At 43.5% G+C, this 20,476-nt stretch overlaps 1 protein-coding gene across 2 annotated transcripts in view; it reads left to right on the forward strand.

Moving 5' to 3' along the window:
* The first annotated feature begins 276 nt into the window (after nt 1-276).
* SCG5 (secretogranin V) overlaps nt 277-20,476 on the forward strand; it is a 59,894-nt gene continuing 39,694 nt past the window's right edge. The window contains exons 1-2 of one of the 2 annotated variants that reach the window (XM_047862677.1): nt 277-522; nt 2,071-2,303. In XM_047862677.1, coding sequence (XP_047718633.1) covers nt 2,078-2,303 — 226 coding nt within the window. In that variant the 5' untranslated portion in view covers nt 277-522; nt 2,071-2,077. The remainder of the gene's footprint in view (nt 523-2,070; nt 2,304-20,476) is intronic. The other variant, XM_047862676.1, reaches the window with a different exon arrangement.

The raw sequence follows: 20,476 nt of genomic DNA on the forward strand, positions 1-20,476 counted from the left end.
ATACAGTTTTCTGTTCCGTGAAAGGGCTCCTGAAAGCACGCTTATGATGTACTCTATCATTAAAAGGTCTTAGGACCTCTTCATCTTTTGTCTTTACCAGTATTGCCCCCTTCGTCTTCAAGCCGGAATACTTACAGAAAAAAATTAAAAAGCTGGGAAGTGGCAAAATTAAAGATGTGGTATTGGGGGCGAAGGACAAAAGTGGCGATCTGGCACACTGTTTAGAAAACTGCTTGAGAAGAGGGGAATTACGTCCACAGACGGTCGGATAGATAAAGAGCCTCCAAGACACGTGCATGTGGAGTGCGAGGGTTGAACCCTGTGTGGCTCACGGCAGGAGGCACCAGCGTCTGGGTGGCGATCTAGGGCGACCGCGCGTGGCCGCCTCCACCTGCTGGAGAAGCGGTGGGGGCGGAGCTAAGATGCGGAGGGAGGTGACGCACGCGCAAACCACATCATCAGGCTCCCGGCTCGACCCTCACCCAGGCCCAGACCGCGGCAGAATCCTCCGGCTGCCCCTCGGTGAGTCCTGCTTTGATGCCTGCTCGACCCCCTGAAGCCCACCTGAGACACGCGGGTTTTACGGGACTGGCAGCGGAGGGGGCGTCTTGCTGAAATCCTTGAGGTGGAGTCTGAGGGCAGACAAAGGCTGGGTGGGGATTAGGGGGTTCGGGTATAAACTGGAGGGGAAGAGTACCGAGGGAGGAAATTGGGTAGCTGATGAAATCAGGACGGTGTTGGCCCGGGGGTTAAATGAAACAAAGACATCCTGCATTCGCACCGGCCAGAGGAAGATGGAGATGGCAGGAGAGGTTGGTGTCTGCCTCCAGCCTTTTACGTCAGAATTGCAGGCTTTGCTGTCTCAGCTCTTTGGGAAACAAGGTTTTATATCTAGGGGTGGCTGGAAAAAGCCTTTCCTTTACAGAGACAGAAAATAGGGGTTATGAATATTGCAGTTTCAAGGAAGCAAATGAATCCTCCAATTCCCCCCCCCTCCCCCCCAGAAGAATGGTCAAAAAGGAGGGTTTGCAGAGCCATTGCTTGCAGCGTCCGTCTTAAACAGGTTCAGCTGCAGCAGCGCATAGCCATTGCTTGCAGCGTCCGTCTTAAACAGGTTCAGCTGCAGCAGTTGCAGAGGGAGGCTGCGTGAATCTTTGTTCCCTTGGTTTGCAGGCTTCAGCTTCCATCGAAGGCAACATTTAGGACAGGTTGACTCCCCAGATCAGTTTTCTCCCTCCCCTTCACCTGTTCTGTCTTCCTTCTCATCACCACCACTTCTTCAAGTTCTAACCTCTAGAGCCCTGAGGCCATATTGCCAACGTTATAGTGACAGTATAGGGGGCTCTGTGCCTGGCACTTTTTTGATGCTCCCAACAATCCTGTAAGACAGACGCTTTCCTCATGCCCGTTTTGCAGAGGAAGCTGAGGCATTCGCCCAGGATCACTCAGCTGGTATGTGGCTGAGTAAGCTTGCCTCTTCTCCCCTAGCAGACTGCAGGGCAGGCCTGAGCTGTGTGTATTTTCATCCCCCTCGGGTCTCAAATGTATTGGATTTTTGCTGAGCTGAGCTGTTCCCTTCCACCGCTCCTAACCTTTCTGTGCTTCTTTACCATTTGTATCTTCCTAACTCCTTTCTCAGAGCCTCTTTTTCCCCCGAGACTGGGAAGACTCAAGATGTCACTCTCCCTCTCCCTGTCTCAAAATCGAAGCAAGTTCTTCTGTTGGTTGGTTGGTTTTACTAAGAGAGGAGAGAGTGTTGGGGTTGGGGGTAATGAAGGCTTTCAGGGAACTGCAAGAAGAATAAAAAAAAATAGTGAGAATGGCCATTCCTGTCTAGTCTTCCCAAGGATGTGCGTGCACAGGGAACTGGCTATCTTGGATTGTTTTGTTTCTTCAGTACTGTTTCAGAGCAGATGCTCTGCCTAGACTGGGCACTTAAGGCCAAAGCAACCCCCTAAGTATTTTTCATTGCAGCCCCAGTTGGGTGGTTCTTGAATCACTTACTTGCATCATTGATCATCACAGATGCCGACTGTGGCCATTTGATACATGTTGGTCTTTTTTTTGCAGGTTAACCATGGTTTCTCGGATGGTTTCTACCATGCTATCTGGCCTATTATTTTGGCTGACACTTGGATGGACTCCCACATCTGCTTATAGCCCAAGGACCCCTGACCGGGTCTCAGAAACGGATATCCAGAGGCTGCTCCATGGTGTTATGGAGCAGTTGGGCATTGCCAGGCCACGGGTAGAGTATCCAGCTCACCAGGCCATGAATCTTGTGGGCCCACAGAGCATCGAAGGTATTTACTGTATTCTGCCAATTTGAAGTTTCCAGTAGCATTTAAAATAATACATGCTGAAGAACCTTTACTTCCTCCCTCTGTTTTCCATTTCTTCTTTTTTATTTAAAAAAATTTTTTTTTTAATTTATTTTGAGAGAGAGAAAGAGAGAGCACAGGCAGGGGAGGACAGAGAGAAGGAGAGACAGAATTCCAAGCAGGCTCCTCACCACCAGCGCAGAGCCTGACGCGGGGCTTGAACTCACAAACTGTGAGATCGTGACCTGAGCCAAAGTCGGACACTCAACCGACTGAGCTACCCAGGTGCCCCCAGGTGCCTCCATTTTCTATTTCTTCTTATTCTACACAATATATACATACATACATCCACATCAGAATATAAGTTTCAAGAGAACAGGGACCTTATCTAAGTTCACAGCTGTAGCCTTAGCACTTAGCACAAAGTCTGGTACATTAACATTTGACTGAATAAGGGAGCATCTGGCATTATTCCTAAAGAAAGATTAGAACCCAAATCCCATATCTGTCTTCTCCCATACTGATCTTTAGGAAATTGTGTCCCCACCTGGCTGCCTCTTTGAGTCATTGCCAACCAGTGTTTGTAAAAGATCCTTAAAATGCAGGACCTGTAGGATCTGACTTGATTCTTAGGGATGATGTCATATAAACCCAAAGGGAGCTGAAAGAGGTGCTGACATTGAGTTTATGTCAAACATTTTTTTGGAAAAAAAATTTTTTAAGTTTACTTATTTTGAGGGAGAGAGAGAGAGCACACTGTCAGTGCAGAGCCTGTCTTGGGATTCGATCTCATTAACTGTGAGATCATGACCAGAGTGGAGATCAAGAGTCGGATGCTTAACTGATTGAGCCACCCAGGTGCCCTGAGATATTGTGAATTATAACAAATGTTAATCAGATTGTTTTAGTGTGGCAAGACCACTTCCCCCTAGAATGTTTTTTTTCAATTTTTGGCAATACTGTAATACTTTTATTAAAAAACAGTACTTTGTTATTTAATGCTTTATTTATAGAGAGAATCTGAATCTAGTTCTTAGGAGTTGGTGACAGGCAGGTGCCTTTATGTTCATGCCTTGCTTTGTATTCTGATTCTGAATGTTCTCTTTCTCCAGTGAGGTGTAGTCATAAAGCAGTAGCATGGCTAATTTAACTACAAGGGAGCACTCCAAATATTTGCCCATGTGCGTGGGTTCCTAAGGAAAAATGTGAACTCTGAGTTTTGTCAGAATACACAACCAGTAGGGGCGCCTGGGTGGCGCAGTCGGTTAAGCGTCCGACTTCAGCCAGGTCACGATCTCGCGGTCCGTGAATTCGAGCCCCGCGTCGGGCTCTGGGGGGATGGCTCGGAGCCTGGAGCCTGTTTCCGATTCTGTGTCTCCCTCTCTCTCTGCCCCTCCCCCGTTCATGCTCTGTCTCTCTCTGTCCCAAAAATAAATAAAAATGTTGAAAAACAAATTTTTTTAAAAAAGAATACACAACCAGTAAATGCTATTCTCTATGGCTTGATTATGCATAATTTTGACTAAGTCTGTGATTTCCTAAAAATGTTATCTGTCCTGGAAAACTGTAAGTACAAAGGATATGGTTGACTTCATGGTTGATAGAGAAATGATTCCTGGGACGCCTGGGTGGCTCAGTCGGTTGAGGGTCATGATCTCATGGTTCGTGAGTTCGAGCCCCGCATTGGGCTCTGGGCTGACAGCTCAGAGCCTGGAGCCTGCTTCAGATTTTGTGTCTCTCTCTTCCTCTGCCCTTCCCTTGCTCACACTCTGTCTCTCTCTCAAAAATAAATAAACATTAAAGAAGAATTAAAAAAAAGAAATGGTTCTCACATCTGTCTTGTTACCCATAGTTGTCAGCCCCTAAGTAAAACTAACTCTGTGGGATTGTTGTCTGTTTAGGTTGGCATTGGATTTCAGAAACGGATTAACCAATAATTTGAATTAGCAAGCATGCAAACTTAGCATAGGGCTTGGATCAGAGCAAATCAGGGCTTCTTGCCACTCCTTTTGGGATCAATCTAAACCCTTCCCACCACCTGCCACCTGTCGTTTCCAGCCCACCTATCCATTTCAGACCAGCTTTCTTGAGACCGTAAATATCTGCCCTTCTAGGGCAGGAAGTGCTTGATTAGTCACCCAACTGTTGTCATGGAGAAAGCTCTCCCAAGTTTCCATTAATACCTGAGGCCTGATCATCTGTGTGGAAGAGAAACAGCAGCTCCCTGGCAATCAAAAGCTTCTGTTTATCCAGAGCCTCATCTTCTTCGCTCAGTATGCAATTATTTAGCACCCACTCCAAGGCAGCCAGTGTGCAGGGCGGGGGGGCAGCTGTGCCCTAAAAGATGCTCAGGCTAGGGCTGGGAGAGAGAGAGAGGTTACTACAGTGCACCATGGCAACTTTTTTGGTAGATGTACAGACAAGCTGCTGTCATGGAAGCAAAGAATAGGAGTAATTTATTCTGCTTGGGAGTAGATAGGGGTGGCTATAAGAAAATGCTCCTGGGGGCGCCTGGGTGGCTCAGTCGGTTAAGCGACAGACTTGGGCTCAGGTCACGATCTCGTGGCTTGTGGGTTCGAGCCCTGTGTTGGACTCTGTGCTGACAGCTCAGAGCCTGGAGCCTGTCTTCGGATTCTGTCTCCCTCTCTCTTTGCCCCTCCTCTGCTTGCTCTCTTTCTGTGTCTCTCAAAAATAAACAAAAAACACTAAAAAAAAAGAAAAAAAGAAAATGCTTCTTTAAAGAAGCAACATTTGATTTGGGTTTTGAAGTCTTTTAGGAGTTCATCAGGGAACACTGAGCGAAAAGGCATGGAGGTTTGAGAGAGCATGGATTAGGACAATTTAGAATGAAAAATTCTGTTTCCGTCATTACCCGTGGTGATGTGAGGTCATGGCCATGTTAGGTCACCTCTAACAGTGTCTGTGTAAGGGATGAATACTGGCTTGCATTTGAGTTTTTTATTACTCTATAACAAATTACCTCAAATTTAGCACCTTGCCATAATGCTCATACATTATCTCATAATTTCTTTTGGGCAGGAATCTAGCATGGGTTTGCTGGGCCCCTCTGCTCAGTCTCATCAAGGTGTTTGTTGGCTGGAGCTTGGGGTCCTCTTTCAAACTCATTAAGGTTGTCAGCAGAGTTCAGTTTCTTGCTGCTGTAGGACTGAGGTCCTTTCTTGCTGGCTGTCAGCCAAGGTCCCTCTCAGCTCTTAGAGGCCACCCCAGGTTGTAAGCCACATGGCCCTAGCACAGTATGGTAGCTTGCTTCTTCAAAGCCAGAGGGAGAATAAATATCCCTTTAGTCTCCTAATTATAGTGTAATTATGGGAGTGGCCATCCCATCCCCTTTGTCATTTAACAAGGGAGTGATATCTCATTATATTCACCCACACTCGAAGCAGAGGATTATGCAGGGTGAGGACTCCAGGGTGGCAATCTTGGGGGTCATTTTAGCATTCTGCCTATTACAGCTTGGATGAGAGCTAATAGAAAATAGTCCAAAGGCTTTGGGGGAAAAAAGAAACAAAATAAGAAGCCTGGCCTTTTTTCAGTCTTAAACCTTAGCACTTAATTTGTTGGGTGGTCTAATCCTTGTTTATGTGAGTATAGCATCATTTCAACTCATCCATTTATTTGAATCGTCTCTGCTCATTTACTCATGCTAATTCCCAGGCTTCTGACAGATATGTGTAGTATCTTGTATATCCCTTCCAACGTTTATTGTAGGATTCTATTATGAAGGACTAAGTTAGAAAAGTATTTTGTTTTGTTTTTTATACAAAGGATAGACGTAATATATGTATGCTGGTATGAATTTTAACATATGTTTAATGTAGGCTATTTGCAAAGACATCTGAATTTCAGTGCCAGCTCCATCATTTAGTAGTGATATGACAGTGAGCAGATTACTTCTCTAAGCTTCCATTTAGCTTGGGGGTAGGATTTGAATTTACTCGCCTGCAAGCAGGTAATATTCCCGTTCAGAAAAAAGTGTTAGCACACATAATTGCACTACTATGAAATCACTTCTCAGTGAATCATCATCATCACTTTAGATGACAATTACTGGACTCTCAGTCCCTTGCAAGAAGAGATATTTATTGTCTAATGAATGGCACATCAAAGATGACGTTCTCTTATTTTGTCTACTCTGATTAATTGATCATATGATCCTCAGATTAATCTCATTATTGAAGATATATATTAGTCCTCAAACAGTAAGGTTATAAACTTGCCTTTTTCTATGGGATACAGGATATAGGATCAGTATGAATTACCATTGGGTCACTGTGGTCAAATATTCCGTTAAAAAACTTTCCCTCCTTTGATCTCATATCCCTTGTAGTTATTGTACTTTTTTTTTTTTTTTTGCTGCCTTTCCCAGAAACTGTTCACCACATACCGATCGCACTTCCCCACTTCCCGATTTCTTCTAGTCCATGGTAGTCCACTGTTCCTGCCACTTATTTACCAGGTCAACAAGTATTTCTTGAATGCCAGGCACTGTTGTAGGTACCGGGGAGAGAAACATGAACCTCAAAGATTGGTAGGACAGGAGAGATATAGTCCCTGAATAAAGAAATAAGTAAAATACATAATAAGTCAAATGGCTCTAAGTGCTATAAAAATATAAAGCAGAGGAGGGGGATGGAGGAAGAAATAACTTAAATAGGGGGAGGGGATTACTCCCTGGGAAGATAAGCAAAACTCTTGAGAGTTGGAGAGTGAACTGTGTGATATATGGGGGAAGATGTTCCAGGGAAAGAGCTGCACATGCAAAAGCTAGATGGGAGCAAGGAGGCTAGTGTGGCTGGAGCCCAAGACTCAGGAGGATGGTAGGAATGAGGCTTGGCGATGGCAGCAAGGGGAGGTGGGAGGCGCGGTGCGTGGAGACAGATCACTTCACGGGGTCTCTGGCTTTTCCTCTATGTATCCTTGAAAAGGTTCACTCCAGCTGCTGTATGAAAATATTTCTGCAGGAAGGGAGGACTGGAATAGGGGAGATAAGTTGAGAGCCTGCTGTAATCACCTGGAGCAGAGAAGTGTTAGCATGATAGGTAGGGAGGTGGTGAGACATGGTCAGATTGGGGGTATATTTTAAAGTCAGAGCCAACAGGATTTGCTGCTGGGTTGGAGGCAGGAACTGAAAGAAAGAGGACTCACGGGTGACACCAAGATTTTGGCCTGAGGAGCTGAAAAGAATGGTTTTCTCCAGGAGGAGCAAACCGAGCTTCTCCAGAAGAGTTCAAGTTCAGTTTTGCATGTGTTCATTTTGAGATGCCTTGGATGGTTCTCGTCAAGGCCAACCACCCTTGCCAAATTTACCTGCATTCTGCCTTCGTCCTAGTCACCTTTGGCAGCATTCAGCATATTTGACCTTAACCTTTTTATTTTCTTGGTTTTTGTGCCAAGATGGCACGCTTTTGGCTTTCCTCCTTCCCCTTTCCCATTAACCATTTTCTTCCAGTGTTCCTTGCCAGGTTTCTCCTGCTGCTCTAATGCCCACCTTTATTAAGTTCTCCGGGGCTCAGTGCTCGTCCACTTCTTTTATTCTTCTCAATTCTCTGCCTACATGATTGCATTTGTTCTCTTGACTCCAAAAGCTATTTCCCGAACTTGTTTCTTGTATATGTATAGGCTTATGTGAACTGCTAAATTACCACATGTCAATCCTGATTTCTCTACCACCAGCTTCCTCAGCGTGTTTATGTCAGTCTTTTCTGTCTAAATGAATAGTGCTACCACTTAGCCATACAGGCAGGCCAAAACCTGGAGTAATCTTCAATATTCTCCTTTACATGTCATACCCAAATTATAAGCAATTTATTCATGTCTGTTTGTAAAATACATCTGTAATTTGTCTGTCCTCTCTTTTCTCTGGCTCTACTCCAAACAAGCTGCTTCAGGATACCATTGTGTCTGGCATGGATTTATGAAATTGTCTGTTAGTAACTGCGTTCCTTCTACTTTTCGTTTCCTTCAAATTGTTCCCCACAGGAAAGGCAGAGTTAAACTTTATAAATAAAAGTTTAGGGGTGCCTGGGTGGCTCAGTCGGTTGAGTGTCTGACTTCGGCTCAGGTTATGATCTCGTGGTTTGTGGATTCGAGCCCCGTGTCAGGCTCTGTGCTTTGGATTCTGTGTCTCCCTCTCTCTCTGCCCCTCCCCTGCTTGCGCTATGTGTGTGTGTGTGTGTGTGTGTGTGTGTGTGTGTGTGTGTGTGTGTGTGTCTCTCAAAAATAAATAAACATTAAAAAATTTTTTAAATAAAATTTAAATCCCATCACTATCACTCTTCATGGTTAGAATCCCATCAGTGGTTTCCTGTTGCACCTTGATTAAAACTAACACTTCTACAGGCACCTGGGTGGCTCAGTCGTTTAAGCATCTAACTCTTGATCTTGGTTCAGGTCGTGATCTCATTGCTTGTGGGTTTGAGCTCCACACTGGGCTCCACACTGAGTGTGGAACCTGCTGGGGTATTCTCTCCCTCTCTCTCTCTATCAGCCCCTCCCTTGCTTGTGCCCTCTCTCTCTCTCTCTCTCTCTCTCTCTCTCTCTCTCTCTCCAAAAATAGAAACAAAAATAGAATAACACTTCTAGCCATGCCCTGCAAGGACCTACAGCTCCTGCACACCCTCCTCCCCAACCTTGCTCTGCCATTCATCCCTTCAATTCCTTGATCACACCCAGTGCATTTCCCACGTCCAGCTTCCCACTCCTTGTTCTTCCCACTCTGCCTGGTGTACCTTCCTCTTCCATCTCATTTTCAAAGTCGCCTACTCAGAGAGGGCTGCCCTGACCGCTCTGTCTGTGTAGCTAACATTCTCCATCAGTGTTCTTTTATTTTTTTAAACCTCCATAGCATCTTTTGTAATTTATAATTAAATGTTTGTTTCCTTGTGTGTTATCTGTCTCCCCACTGCAACGTAAGCGCCATGAGGCTGTTTTATTTACTACTTTATACCAGGACACATAGCAGGCATATAGTAAATATTTGAAGAATGACTATATAATATCAGGCGAAAATAAATATATCTAGTGGCAACAGGTAAGTTCATACTGTTTGACATCTGGATCTATTAAGACTTTTCTCCTTTCAGTTCAAGGAGGATATTTCATTTATATTCTGTGTTTTTAGAAAATCTTCCTAGAAGTTTTTGCCCAGAGCTTGGTGATACATGCTCAGCAAAAAGTCTGGTTTACTTTGATTGTGACTGATAAGCACAGTACAGGTACAAGGTCCTTTCTACTCCTGCCTGTTGAGAAACTGGAAGGACCTTTTGCAGTTCCAAAACTGAACCAGCAGGGGGCCAGCTAGACTCGCAGTGTATCCGAGGAATCCTGAAACTTGGTTACCAGCTTCCTGGTTAAATTGCCAGTTGTTAAATGGTCACTAGGGAGGAAGCATTTGCCAAAAACATCTGAGAGCATTGGGGGGTTTTATTTCTCCAGAGGCACCTTAAACATGACTTGGTAAGGAGCATCTTTCAAAGTATACATTCTTAGCCCAGAGCAAAATGAAAACACAGAGTAAAGATAAGGACCAACTTGTTTTATAGAGGACAGAATGTTCACTTTGATGGCCAGTAGAACCAAGGCTGAGTCTTGGCCATACTGTTCACAAGCTGTATGTGACCTTGGCAACCTTCCTGAGTCTTAGTTTTCTCATCTATAAAGTAAGGCTTTGAGCCCACTTGCTCACCTGCAGTGAGTGGATGCTGTTAGTAACTGTACTGCAACCTGCCTCCTCTCATTTGGATTATTAGCAACACACTTTCATTCTTTAATGGCTTTCCCCTGATATTATTCTTGATTACTCATCTGGTTAGAAAACCCCCCTTGTATTTCAGCAGTGGACATCTTCCCCCAAGCCCAAAGTTGTTTACTGGTCCCTGTGACATACCTGAATGGCTTCTGTTGTCATATTGTCCCCAGAAACAAGAGAAGCCACCAGCCAGCAAGGTGATTCAGAGGAGCCATTTGCCATGGGGTAGAGACTCTTGGAAGTCAGGAGCTGCTTTACCAGCTGACAGTAATGTTGGCCTTGGATGAATTCAGTCAGAAAATGTGCTTTAGTTTTTAGAATATTAATAGCCTCTGGTAAAAGTGGGTCTCCTCAGTGCCTCCTGTTTATTTTCCCCACAATTCTAGCCCACCAAATACCTAGCTTTGTGATAACACCAGATAAGAAACCACTGGATATAAATGTATAAACACTGGCATTTAATGGTTTCAAATAATTTTAAAGTTTATTTATTTGCTTAGAGAGAACAAACATGCATATGCATGCATGGTGGGGTGGGGCAGAGAGAGAGAGAGAGAGAGAGAGAGAGCGCGAGCTTCCCAAGTAGAGCACTCCTGATGCAGGGCTCAATCCCACGAACCGTGAGATCATAACCTGAGCCAAAATCAAGAGTGGGACACTCAACCGACTGAGCCACCCAGGCACTCCTCAAATAATTTTAAAGCTATATTACCAAACATAAAAATACCAAAATTCTTTTTTACAACACTGACTTTTGGACCTCAATATTTCCATTTCAAAACAAAGAGAACCAACATTGTTTTCCTAATAAATATCAAGAGGAGAAAGAGTCCTTTGTAAGGTAAAGCCTATTTGAAGGGACACATCCTAAGGAGCATTATTGGCCAGACTTTGGACTCTGTAAATAACTGCAGTGCCTCCATTTTGCCATAGGGAGGCAGCAGTTGCTTCCCATTTGAAGGTTGGATAGGAGAGAGACTTAAACACTGACCGGCAGAGGGACCTCACTTATTTCTGGCTAGCCTCTCTGCAGTTGGAGGAAAGGATGGGGCTGACTCTTGACCCATGAATCCTGACTAAAATCTTTCTAGGCTGGCCCCATCCTGGGGAAGCCAGTGAGAGCAACGGGTTGGATCTTTGAGAAGGCCAGGGCCTCCAGTTTGGCCCATGTCCTTTGGGGTTCCATTCAGCCCACCCTGAACTCAAATCCTTAAAAAAAGTCCCTGGATGAGTTCCAGTTTTCCATCTTGGTCAATTGCATGGATAATGATAAGAAATTCAAAAGGAGTAGTGGGAGGTTTGGAGTTTTTGGGGGGGGGGAGGTGGAGGCAGGATAGGGAGATGAAAATAATGACTTATTTTTCTGTTGTGTTTAAGTTGCCCTGTGACATCCAGGTGTAGGTGTCCAGGAGGCACTTAGATGTATATGACACGGGAGGGATGCTGGGGTGAGGGGAGAGATTTCAGAGTCCTCCCCATGGTATTGGCAGCTGATGCTGTAGGAACAGGTGAGGGTACCCTGGGTGAGTGTCAAGGAGGAAGAGCAGAGCACCTAAGAAAAAGGCCTGTAAGACTCAGTCTATGAGGGCCAGGTAGAAGAGTCTACAAGGAAAACAGAGAAAGATTGGCCACAAGGCATCAGAATGATGACGTGTATAGAAAACAAGGTAAGAAAGTGTTTCAGGAACTGGCAGTGATTGCCATGGTAAAAAATCTGCAGAGAAGTCATATGAAATAAGGGCCATCAGGTATAAAGCGTTCACTGGGTAGAGCAACACCAGAGTCACTGGGGCACTTGGGCAGAAACCACGGGGCAGGACACAGGGAAGGCACCATGTAAAACCCTCTTCCCAAGAGGCCAGGTAAGGGGGAGAAGACTGACAAAGCCTTATGGAAGGCATGGGGGATGGATGCCAGAGAGCTGAAGAAGGTTTTTGTTTAGGTTCTTGGTTTTGGATGGGAGAGATCTGAACTTGTTGAAGTGCGAATTGGCTAGAACCAGTGGAGGGGTAGCCTTGAAGATGTGGGATGAACAGCAGATAACTTGAGTGGTGGAAGTTCCTGAGGGTGTGGGAGGGGATGAGAACTGGAGCACAGGTGGCCTGGGTCTGGTCCTTCCTCCGTGGGCAGAAAGGGAAGAGGCAGAGGGGCATCGGGGTGCAGTGAAGTTTGGAGGTTTAGGCCTCAGTATTTGTTCTAGACACTCTACCATTTCGAGCCACCTGCTCAGAATTAAAATAAGAACACAGGAAGTGCAGTCAGCCTCCCAAATCTCTATTTGTCATCTTATGTGTCTCATACACCTTGCCTGTATGTTTTTTGGTATTTTAAAGTATCAGATATCTTCAACTTTTTGTGAACTCGAAAAACTCATTTTGGGGCCCCTGGGTGGCTCAGTCCGTTTAGTATCTGACTCTTGATTTCAGCTCAGGTCATGGTCTCATGGTTTATAAGTTTGAGCCTCAGGTCAGGCTCTGCTCTGACTATGTGGAGCCTGCTTGGGAGTCTTTTTCTCCCTGTCTCTGCCCTTCTGCTCTCGTGCACGCACACACGCACACATTCTCTCTCTCAAAATAAATAAACTTAAAAAAAAAAAAGAAAGAACCTCACTTTTCCTATTGTGTTTCCCCTTTACTGTCACAAGACTGCCACACACAAAACACTTCTGACCCCAGATGGGGGGGGGGGGGGGATTTCCCACACCAGGCAATTCTGTGACACTAGTTGGGTGTCCTATAATTTAACTCAATTCTGACATGACCTCCCTGGAGAGAGTGGCAGCTCCCCCAGCTTAAGGGTTCAGTCCCACAAGACTCCCCCACTCCATATGCCAGCTTCAAGTCCAGACAGTCACCTGTTCTTCTGACTCACTGGCTATGATTCTGAGGTTCCCGCCACCCACTCCTCAGGTTAGATTGATTTGCTAGAGCAGCTCATGGAACTCAGGGAAACACTTACATTTACTGGTTTGTTAAATGATATTATAGAGGAGATAGATGAATGGCCAGATGAAGAGATGCATAGGGCAAAGTCCGGGAGGGTCCCTAGTGAAGGAGCTTCTGTCTCCATGGAGTTGGGGTGCACACTCTCCCAGTGTGAATGTGTTCACCAACCTGGAAGTTCCCTGAACCGTGTACTTTTGGGATTTTATGGAGGCTTCACTCTGTAGGCATGATCAATCATTAAGTCTGTGTTCAGCCCTCACCCCTCTCAAGAGACTAGGGCCGGGGCGGAAAATCTTAAGTTTCTAATCATGGCTTCATCTTTCTGGTGACCAGTCCTCATCGGGGAGCCACCCAGGTGCCCACCCAGAGTCACTTTATTAGAACAAAATACACTCCGGTCATCCAGGAAATTACAAAGGGTTCCAGAGCCCTGTGTCAGAAACCAGAGTCAAAGACCAAATACTAGAATTCCTAGTACTCTTATCACTTAGGAATTTACAAGGATTTCAGGAGCACTCTGCCAGGAACTAGGACAAAGTCCAAGATATATTTTCTGTTATCTTGCATGGATATATCATCTAACTACTAGTTATTTAATAATTCTGTTACAGCATTTTTGTATTTATGTTATGAAACCCATATATAACTTGTAAAATATAATTCAAGATGAAAAAGACTGTCATCTTTGTCTCCTTTCTTTTTTGATTAATATAATGAATGTTTTCAGTGAGGCATTAACCAAGATGACAACTAGAAATAATTTTAATGGGATGTTGGGGAATGTTGTGTGTGCATTTTATATGACTTTGCAACAGTGCAATACAAAAAATTAGTATGATCTCACTGCATACACAACACGGGAAGTGATGTGAATCCCCCCAAAGTAATGGTTTGTCGAGTGTCACAGTCTCAAAGTAGTAGGTTTAGTAATTGCAAACAGTGCTTGTTGCATTTTAGCAGATAAGCAGAAATAGTCCTCATCCTTGGTCAGGATTGTTGTTGAATTATGTGAATTTTGAGTCATGTTGGCATCTTCGGCTCACCCCTTAAGTAAAATGTGACCATCTTATAATGGCAGAGGGGGTCGTGGAAAACCAGCACAGTTACTGAGATTCAGTTTACTGTGTAACGACTACTAATTTCTGCACCACGTGTCTTCAGGACAATTGCTATGAAGTGCTCACTTCCACACAGGTTGGAACCTGCATGAGTCTGAGCCTCCACATATTTTCATGGAATTCAGGAGAAGTCAGAGTATTCGTCAGGGTTTTCCAGAGAATCAGAACAAATGGTCTGTGTATACATATGTGTGTGTATTTATAAATAAATTATAAAATATGTTTATATTTATATAATATATAATCATAATTATAAGATTTTAATAATTATTAATAACCATTAATAATTATTTAATAATCATAATGATTATGTAATTATCAAATAATTAAATTATTAATGATTTATTATAATATTATATACTATTATATACAATATATGATATATATAACATATAACATTATAATTACAATTATAATCATTAATAATGATTGCTGTGAGTGGGGTGTTGAAGTCTCCTACTATTATGATATTACTATCAATGAGTTTCTTTATGTTTGTGATTAATTGATTTATATATTTGGGTGCTTTCACATTTGGCGCATAAATGTTTATAATTGTTAGGTCTACTTGGTGGATAGACCCCTTGATTATGATATAATGCCCTTCTTCATCTCTTGATACAGTCTTTATTTTAAAGTCTAGGTTATCTGATATAAGTATGGCTACTCCAGCTTTCTTTTGTTGACCATTAGCATGATAGATGATTCTCCATCCCCTTATTTTCAATCTGAAGGTGACTTTAGGTCTAAAGTGGGTGTCTTGTAAATAGCATATAGATGGATCTTGTTTTCTTATCCAATCTGTTACCATGTGTCTTTTGATTGGAGCATTGAGTCCATTGATGTTTAGAGGGAGTACTGAAAGATAGGAATTTATTGCCATTATGATGTTGTAGAGTTGGAGTTTCTGGTGGTGTTCTCTGGTCCTTTCTAATCTTTGTTGCTTTTGGTATTTATATATGTAGATAGATAGATAGGTTTTTTTTTTTTTCATCTTTTTTCCCCTCAGAGAGTCCCCCTTAAAATTTCTTGCAGGGCTGGTTTAGTGGTCACAAACTCCTGTAATTTTTGTTTGTCTGGGAAACTTTTTACCTCTCCTTCTATTTTGAATAACAGCCTTGCTGGATAAAGAATTCGTGGCTGCATATTTTTCTGATTCAGCACATTGATTATATTCTGCTGCTGCTTTCTGGCCTGCCAAGTTTCTGTGGATAGGTCTGCTGCAAACCTGAACTGTCTTCCCTTGTAGGTTAGGGACTTTTTTCCCCTTGCTGCTTTCATGATTCTCTCCTTGCCTGAGTATTTTGTGAATTTGACTCTGATATGCCTTGTTGATGGTCGGTGTTTGTTGAATCTAATGTGGGTCCTCTGTGCTTCCTAGATTTTGATGTCTGTGTCTTTCCCCAGGTTAGCAAAATTTTCTGCTATGATTTGCTCACATAACCCTTCTACCCCTATTTCTCTCTCTTCCTCTTCTGGGACCCCTGTTATTTTGATGTTGTTCCTTTTTAATGAGTCACTGATTTTTCTAATTCTTAAATCGTGCTCTTTTGCCTTCATCTCCCTGTTTTTTTCTGCTTCATTATTCTCCATATGTTTGTCCTCTATATCCCTGATTCTCTCTGTTCTGCCCCATCCATCCTTGCCACCATGGCATCCATCCATGATTGCAGCTCAGTTATAGCATTTTTCATTTCATTCTATTTTTTACTTCTTTTATCTCTGCAGAAAGAGATTCTAATCTATTTTCTACTCCAGCTAGCATTCTTATTATTGCGATTCTAAATTCTGGTTCAGACATCTTGCTTGTATCTGTGTTGGTTAAATCCCTGGCTGTTGTTTCTTCGTGCTCTTTCTTTTGGGGTGAATTCCTTCATTTTGTCATTTTGAAGGGAGAAAAGGAATTAGTGAGGTAGAAAAATTAAAATTTAAAAAATATTAAAATTTAAAAAATATTAAAATTAAAAAAGTAAACACACACACACAAAATCTAATAAATGATGCTAGATCCTAGGTGTGTGTTTGGTCTGGGTGTTGAAAGTGGTTTGACAGATTAGAAGGAAAAAAAAGGCGGGGGAAGGAAATCATTTCAGAATTTGAAAAAATGAATACACTGAAGTAGACTAAAATGAGATGATGGGAGTAAAATAGAATTTGAAAAAATTTACACAAAAGTAAAGAATATAGTAGAAAAAAATTTTAAATATTTTTAATAAAAATTAAAAATAACAATGAATTTTTTCTCTTTCTGTATTCAAGAACAAGAAAAGAAACGAAAAAGAGAAAAAGAAATAAAAGGGAAATCGTTTGAAAATTTGAAAAAGTGAATACACTGTCATAGTCTAAAATAAAATGAGGGAAGTAAAATAGAATTGAAAAAATTTGCAAAAAATATAGTAAAAAAATTAAAGAAAAATATTTTAATAGAAATTGAAAGTAAAAATGAAGTTTTTCTCTTTCTGCATTCAAGAAAAAGAAAAATTAAAAAGAGAAAAAAGAAAAAGGAAAAAAGGAAATTGTTTGAAAATTCGAAAAGGTGAATGCACTGAAATAAATAGACTAAAATAAAATGTTGGAAGTAAGATAGGATTTGAAAAAATTTACACAAAAGTAAAAAATATAGTAAAAAATTTTTTTAAATATTGAAAATAAAAATGAATTTTTTCTTTTTCTGTATTCAAGAAAAAGAAAAGCGAAAAAGAGGAAAAAAAAGAAAGAAATAAAATTGAATAGATGGATCTGCTAACAGATTCCAATAGGACTGAAATTACTTAGTTTTCCCCTAGAAGTCAGACTATGAAGCACTTTATAGTCCATAAACTAGGTGGTGAGACCTGTGTTCTTGAAGAGCAAGGTTGGCCCAGTTGGGCGGGGCTCAGTGTAATGGCTCTGTTCTCCACTAGATGGCGCTGCTAGCCTACCAGGGTGGATTGTTTCGGCACTCGTACGTGCATATGCGCATGCGCGGGAGTGGTGAAAATGGCGTCACCCAGCTACCCAGTCTCTAGTACCGGAACTCTGTTCTCCCCGGTCAGCAATCGTGCACCCGTCCTCTGTCTTCAGCTTGCATCCACTCCCCGCTTCTTCACTGTCCATGACCAGGCCCTAGGCAGTATCTCTCTCCCGAGTTTTGTCTCAGATGTGGCTGTTTTCTCCGGCCTCTTACTTCTGAAGGACTGCAGCTTTGACCCGTTCCGCCCCTCTGCAGGAGGGTCTCACCGAGCAATGTCCAAATGTCGGCTGCACCCAGGAATGCTTGCTGGACCCTGCTGCTGCCGGTGCCCCGAGACTGCAGCCAGGTGCCAGCCCGCCCCAGAAAAAGCTCGTGAGATGGTGTAGCAGCAGCTTTTCAGGGATTATGGAAAATCACAACACGCATCTGGCACCAGGCTTCACCCTTAACGACCTTGTTCCAGCACCAGCGAATGTGGCCGTTTTCTGGGGTCTGCTGGGACCAGGTGGCTTCACAGTCTCCACCAAATGTCCTTCCAGCAGTGGAACCGCTTTTCCCCGTGTGGCCTGCGAGAACCTCCTGGACCGCACTCTGTTCCTGGGGATTCACCCTTCCCACCAGAGCACCACCAGGTATCGAGCTGCGGAGTTGCAGCCTTTGAGCTCCCCTTGTTTACAGTCTTAATGGAATTTAAACCCTCTCCTTTCTCCCTTTTTAGTTTAGTCCCTGCAGCTGTTTCCAATTTTCCACTTTCTCTCCAGCTGCTTTTGGGGAGAGGTGCTTTTCCTGTATTCTCCATCCCCCACCTAGTCTCCGTTCTCTCTGCCTGCAAAAGCAGCTCCCTGCCTGCCGCCGGCTTCTCTCTCCCCGAGTTCACTTCTCCGCGCCATGTACCTGCTGAATTCTGTGGTTCAAGTTGTGCATATTGTTGTGTTAATCCTCCAATCGGTTTTCTAGGTGTGCAGGATGGTTTAGTGTTGGTCTGGCTGTATTTCATGGAAGCGAGACACACAAAAAACTTCCATGCTGTTCCACCATCTTGATTCCTCCCGAGTCTGAAGGCATCTGAAGGCAGAATTCGCTCCTCTTCAGGGGACCTCAGTCTTTTCTCTTAAGGGCCTTGACTGATTGGATGATGTCCCTCCACATTATGGCAGATGGTCTGCTGTATTCAAAGTCTCCTATTTCAGTGTGAACCATATCTAGGAAACACCTTCATAGCAACATCCATCTAACATCTATCTTGGTGTTTGACCACGAAGAACTAGGCACTATAGCCTAGCTAGGCCGACACATTAAATTAACCATCACACCAGAGTAGAGAGTAACACAGTAACACAGTTGCCATCAAGCTGCTGTTTTCTAAGGAAAATGATTATAATCCACATAAAAACAATATTAACTTTTGGATACCTCTATTAGATTCAGGATCTCAAGTTACCTTCATGTGTAGTCTTGTGTTTACCCCTCACAATCACTTCCTTGAGATGGGCAAGGAGGGCATGTATTCCTTGCCACATTTTATAGACATGGGAAGAGAAGCTAAGAGAAGTGACTTATCTGGGGATGCTGCTAGTATTGCATGTGGGTTCACAGCGTGAGCTCAACTCTTGGGTTCTGTTCCGCTCTGTCCAGCACGGTGTGCATTTCGTGAGGCTAGTTGATTAAAGGTGTAGATGCGGACAGGGTTGATCTTAGACCAAATTGTGAAATTAGTTTATTTTTAAGGATGATTTTTGTTGTGGGATCCCTGTGGATCTTTCTCTGAATTTACTACTTATAGACCCACTGTGAATCAGCATTTACGATGAGGCGTTTCTTGCCTTCCTCCCCAGACTGTAAAATCTGCAGGAGAAGACATCATGGCTGTCTGCTTTTTGTATCTGCAGTGTCCAGACAGGGGCTGGCACATAATAGATGCCTATGGAGTATTTGTTAAAATCATCTTACTGTATTTGCTCCTTTGAAACAACATTGACCTCCGAGACTCCAGCAAGTGAAACTAGTATTATTTCAGTCAAGATCATCTAGCCTGTAATACAACCTGTAAGCACATTTGGAGCCACCCTAATAATCCTAAACTCACTGGCTTTTCTCATACCTACTCACTCAGGACCCCAGCTCCCCACAGACTGGCTTAAATATTTCTTGAGAGCCCAGAGCATACCCCATGCATGATTATGAACAGAACCAATCAGTCTGCTGTCATGGGGGCAGTTACCCATTTCCCCCTTTTTCCTCTTCTTGTCTCCTTCAGCTGGGCACCACCATGTCCTTCAGCCTCCAGCCACTGAGCCGTTGCAGCCTCAGGGAGTCCTGTTGGAATGTGTTGGGTGGGAACAGCAGGGGGAGATCCCTCAGTGTACCTCATGCCCCTAAATCCTAGAGAGTTTTCAAGAAAACAGCTTTCCATTTTGTTCCTCAGTGTTCCCAACAACCCTCCCCACATCTCCCTGCTCTATGCTTTTCGTAGGATTCACATGAGAGTTTGGGCCAAGAGAGAGATATAAGCATGAGACAACATGGGGGCTAAGAATCCCTCCCTTCCCATTAACCACAAAGGCATGATTTATTCCGGTCCTGGCATCGGCAGGCCAGACTCCTCTTTTCTTCAGTCTGAACTGTTCCTCAGCAGGTCTGTCAGGGCCTCGTACAAATCAGCTTCTGGCAGGTGTGCCCCTACACATGCTGTTCTCTCCAAAACCCAGGCTAGGTTCAAGCTAGGACCTCGTGTCACATCACCTGAGACACGCCGTCTGGAAAAAGCGTGAAACAGCAAGAGTCTCCAGGGAAGCCACAGGGAACAGTTTTCCAGAGATAATTGACAAAGTGGATCAAGCACATGTGGGAAATGGAGTGGCGGGAGCTAATATTTTATGGTTTGCAAAAATATTTTCCTGTACACTCTGTCTCATTTGATATAACCTTTATAGCAGTGAAAAAAAGTTTCAAGTTGCCCACAATCATCACACAGCCTGAGCTTTACGAGTTGGTTGGCAAGGCCAGCTGTGTTAGGTTTGAGTGTATCTGTCCAACCAGCTGTCTTCTATCCCTGTAGACTTGTATAATCCTGTGATATTTAGCTGAGAAGCTATAATGATGCCGGGAGTCGTGGTAAACCACATGCGGATTTAGGCAGATGGCGCTTCAGGGACGTGAAGCTTCAGGAAGCAGATTTTCTGACAGACTGCCCTCTTGGAACAAATTGGTGCAAATACCTTGGACACCACGGTTCATAAAGAAAGCTATTGAAGCAGGCTGGAAGGGTTTAGCGTACCCCAGTCTGGCACCGCAGTTAAAAGTAAACGTGCATTTTTGACCACGTGGTTGCAGTAGCAGAAGGGCACATGGTGTGGATCACGGGGAAGGTG

This window comes from Prionailurus viverrinus, chromosome B3 (genome assembly GCF_022837055.1).
Source record: "Prionailurus viverrinus isolate Anna chromosome B3, UM_Priviv_1.0, whole genome shotgun sequence".
NCBI lineage: Eukaryota > Metazoa > Chordata > Mammalia > Carnivora > Felidae > Prionailurus > Prionailurus viverrinus.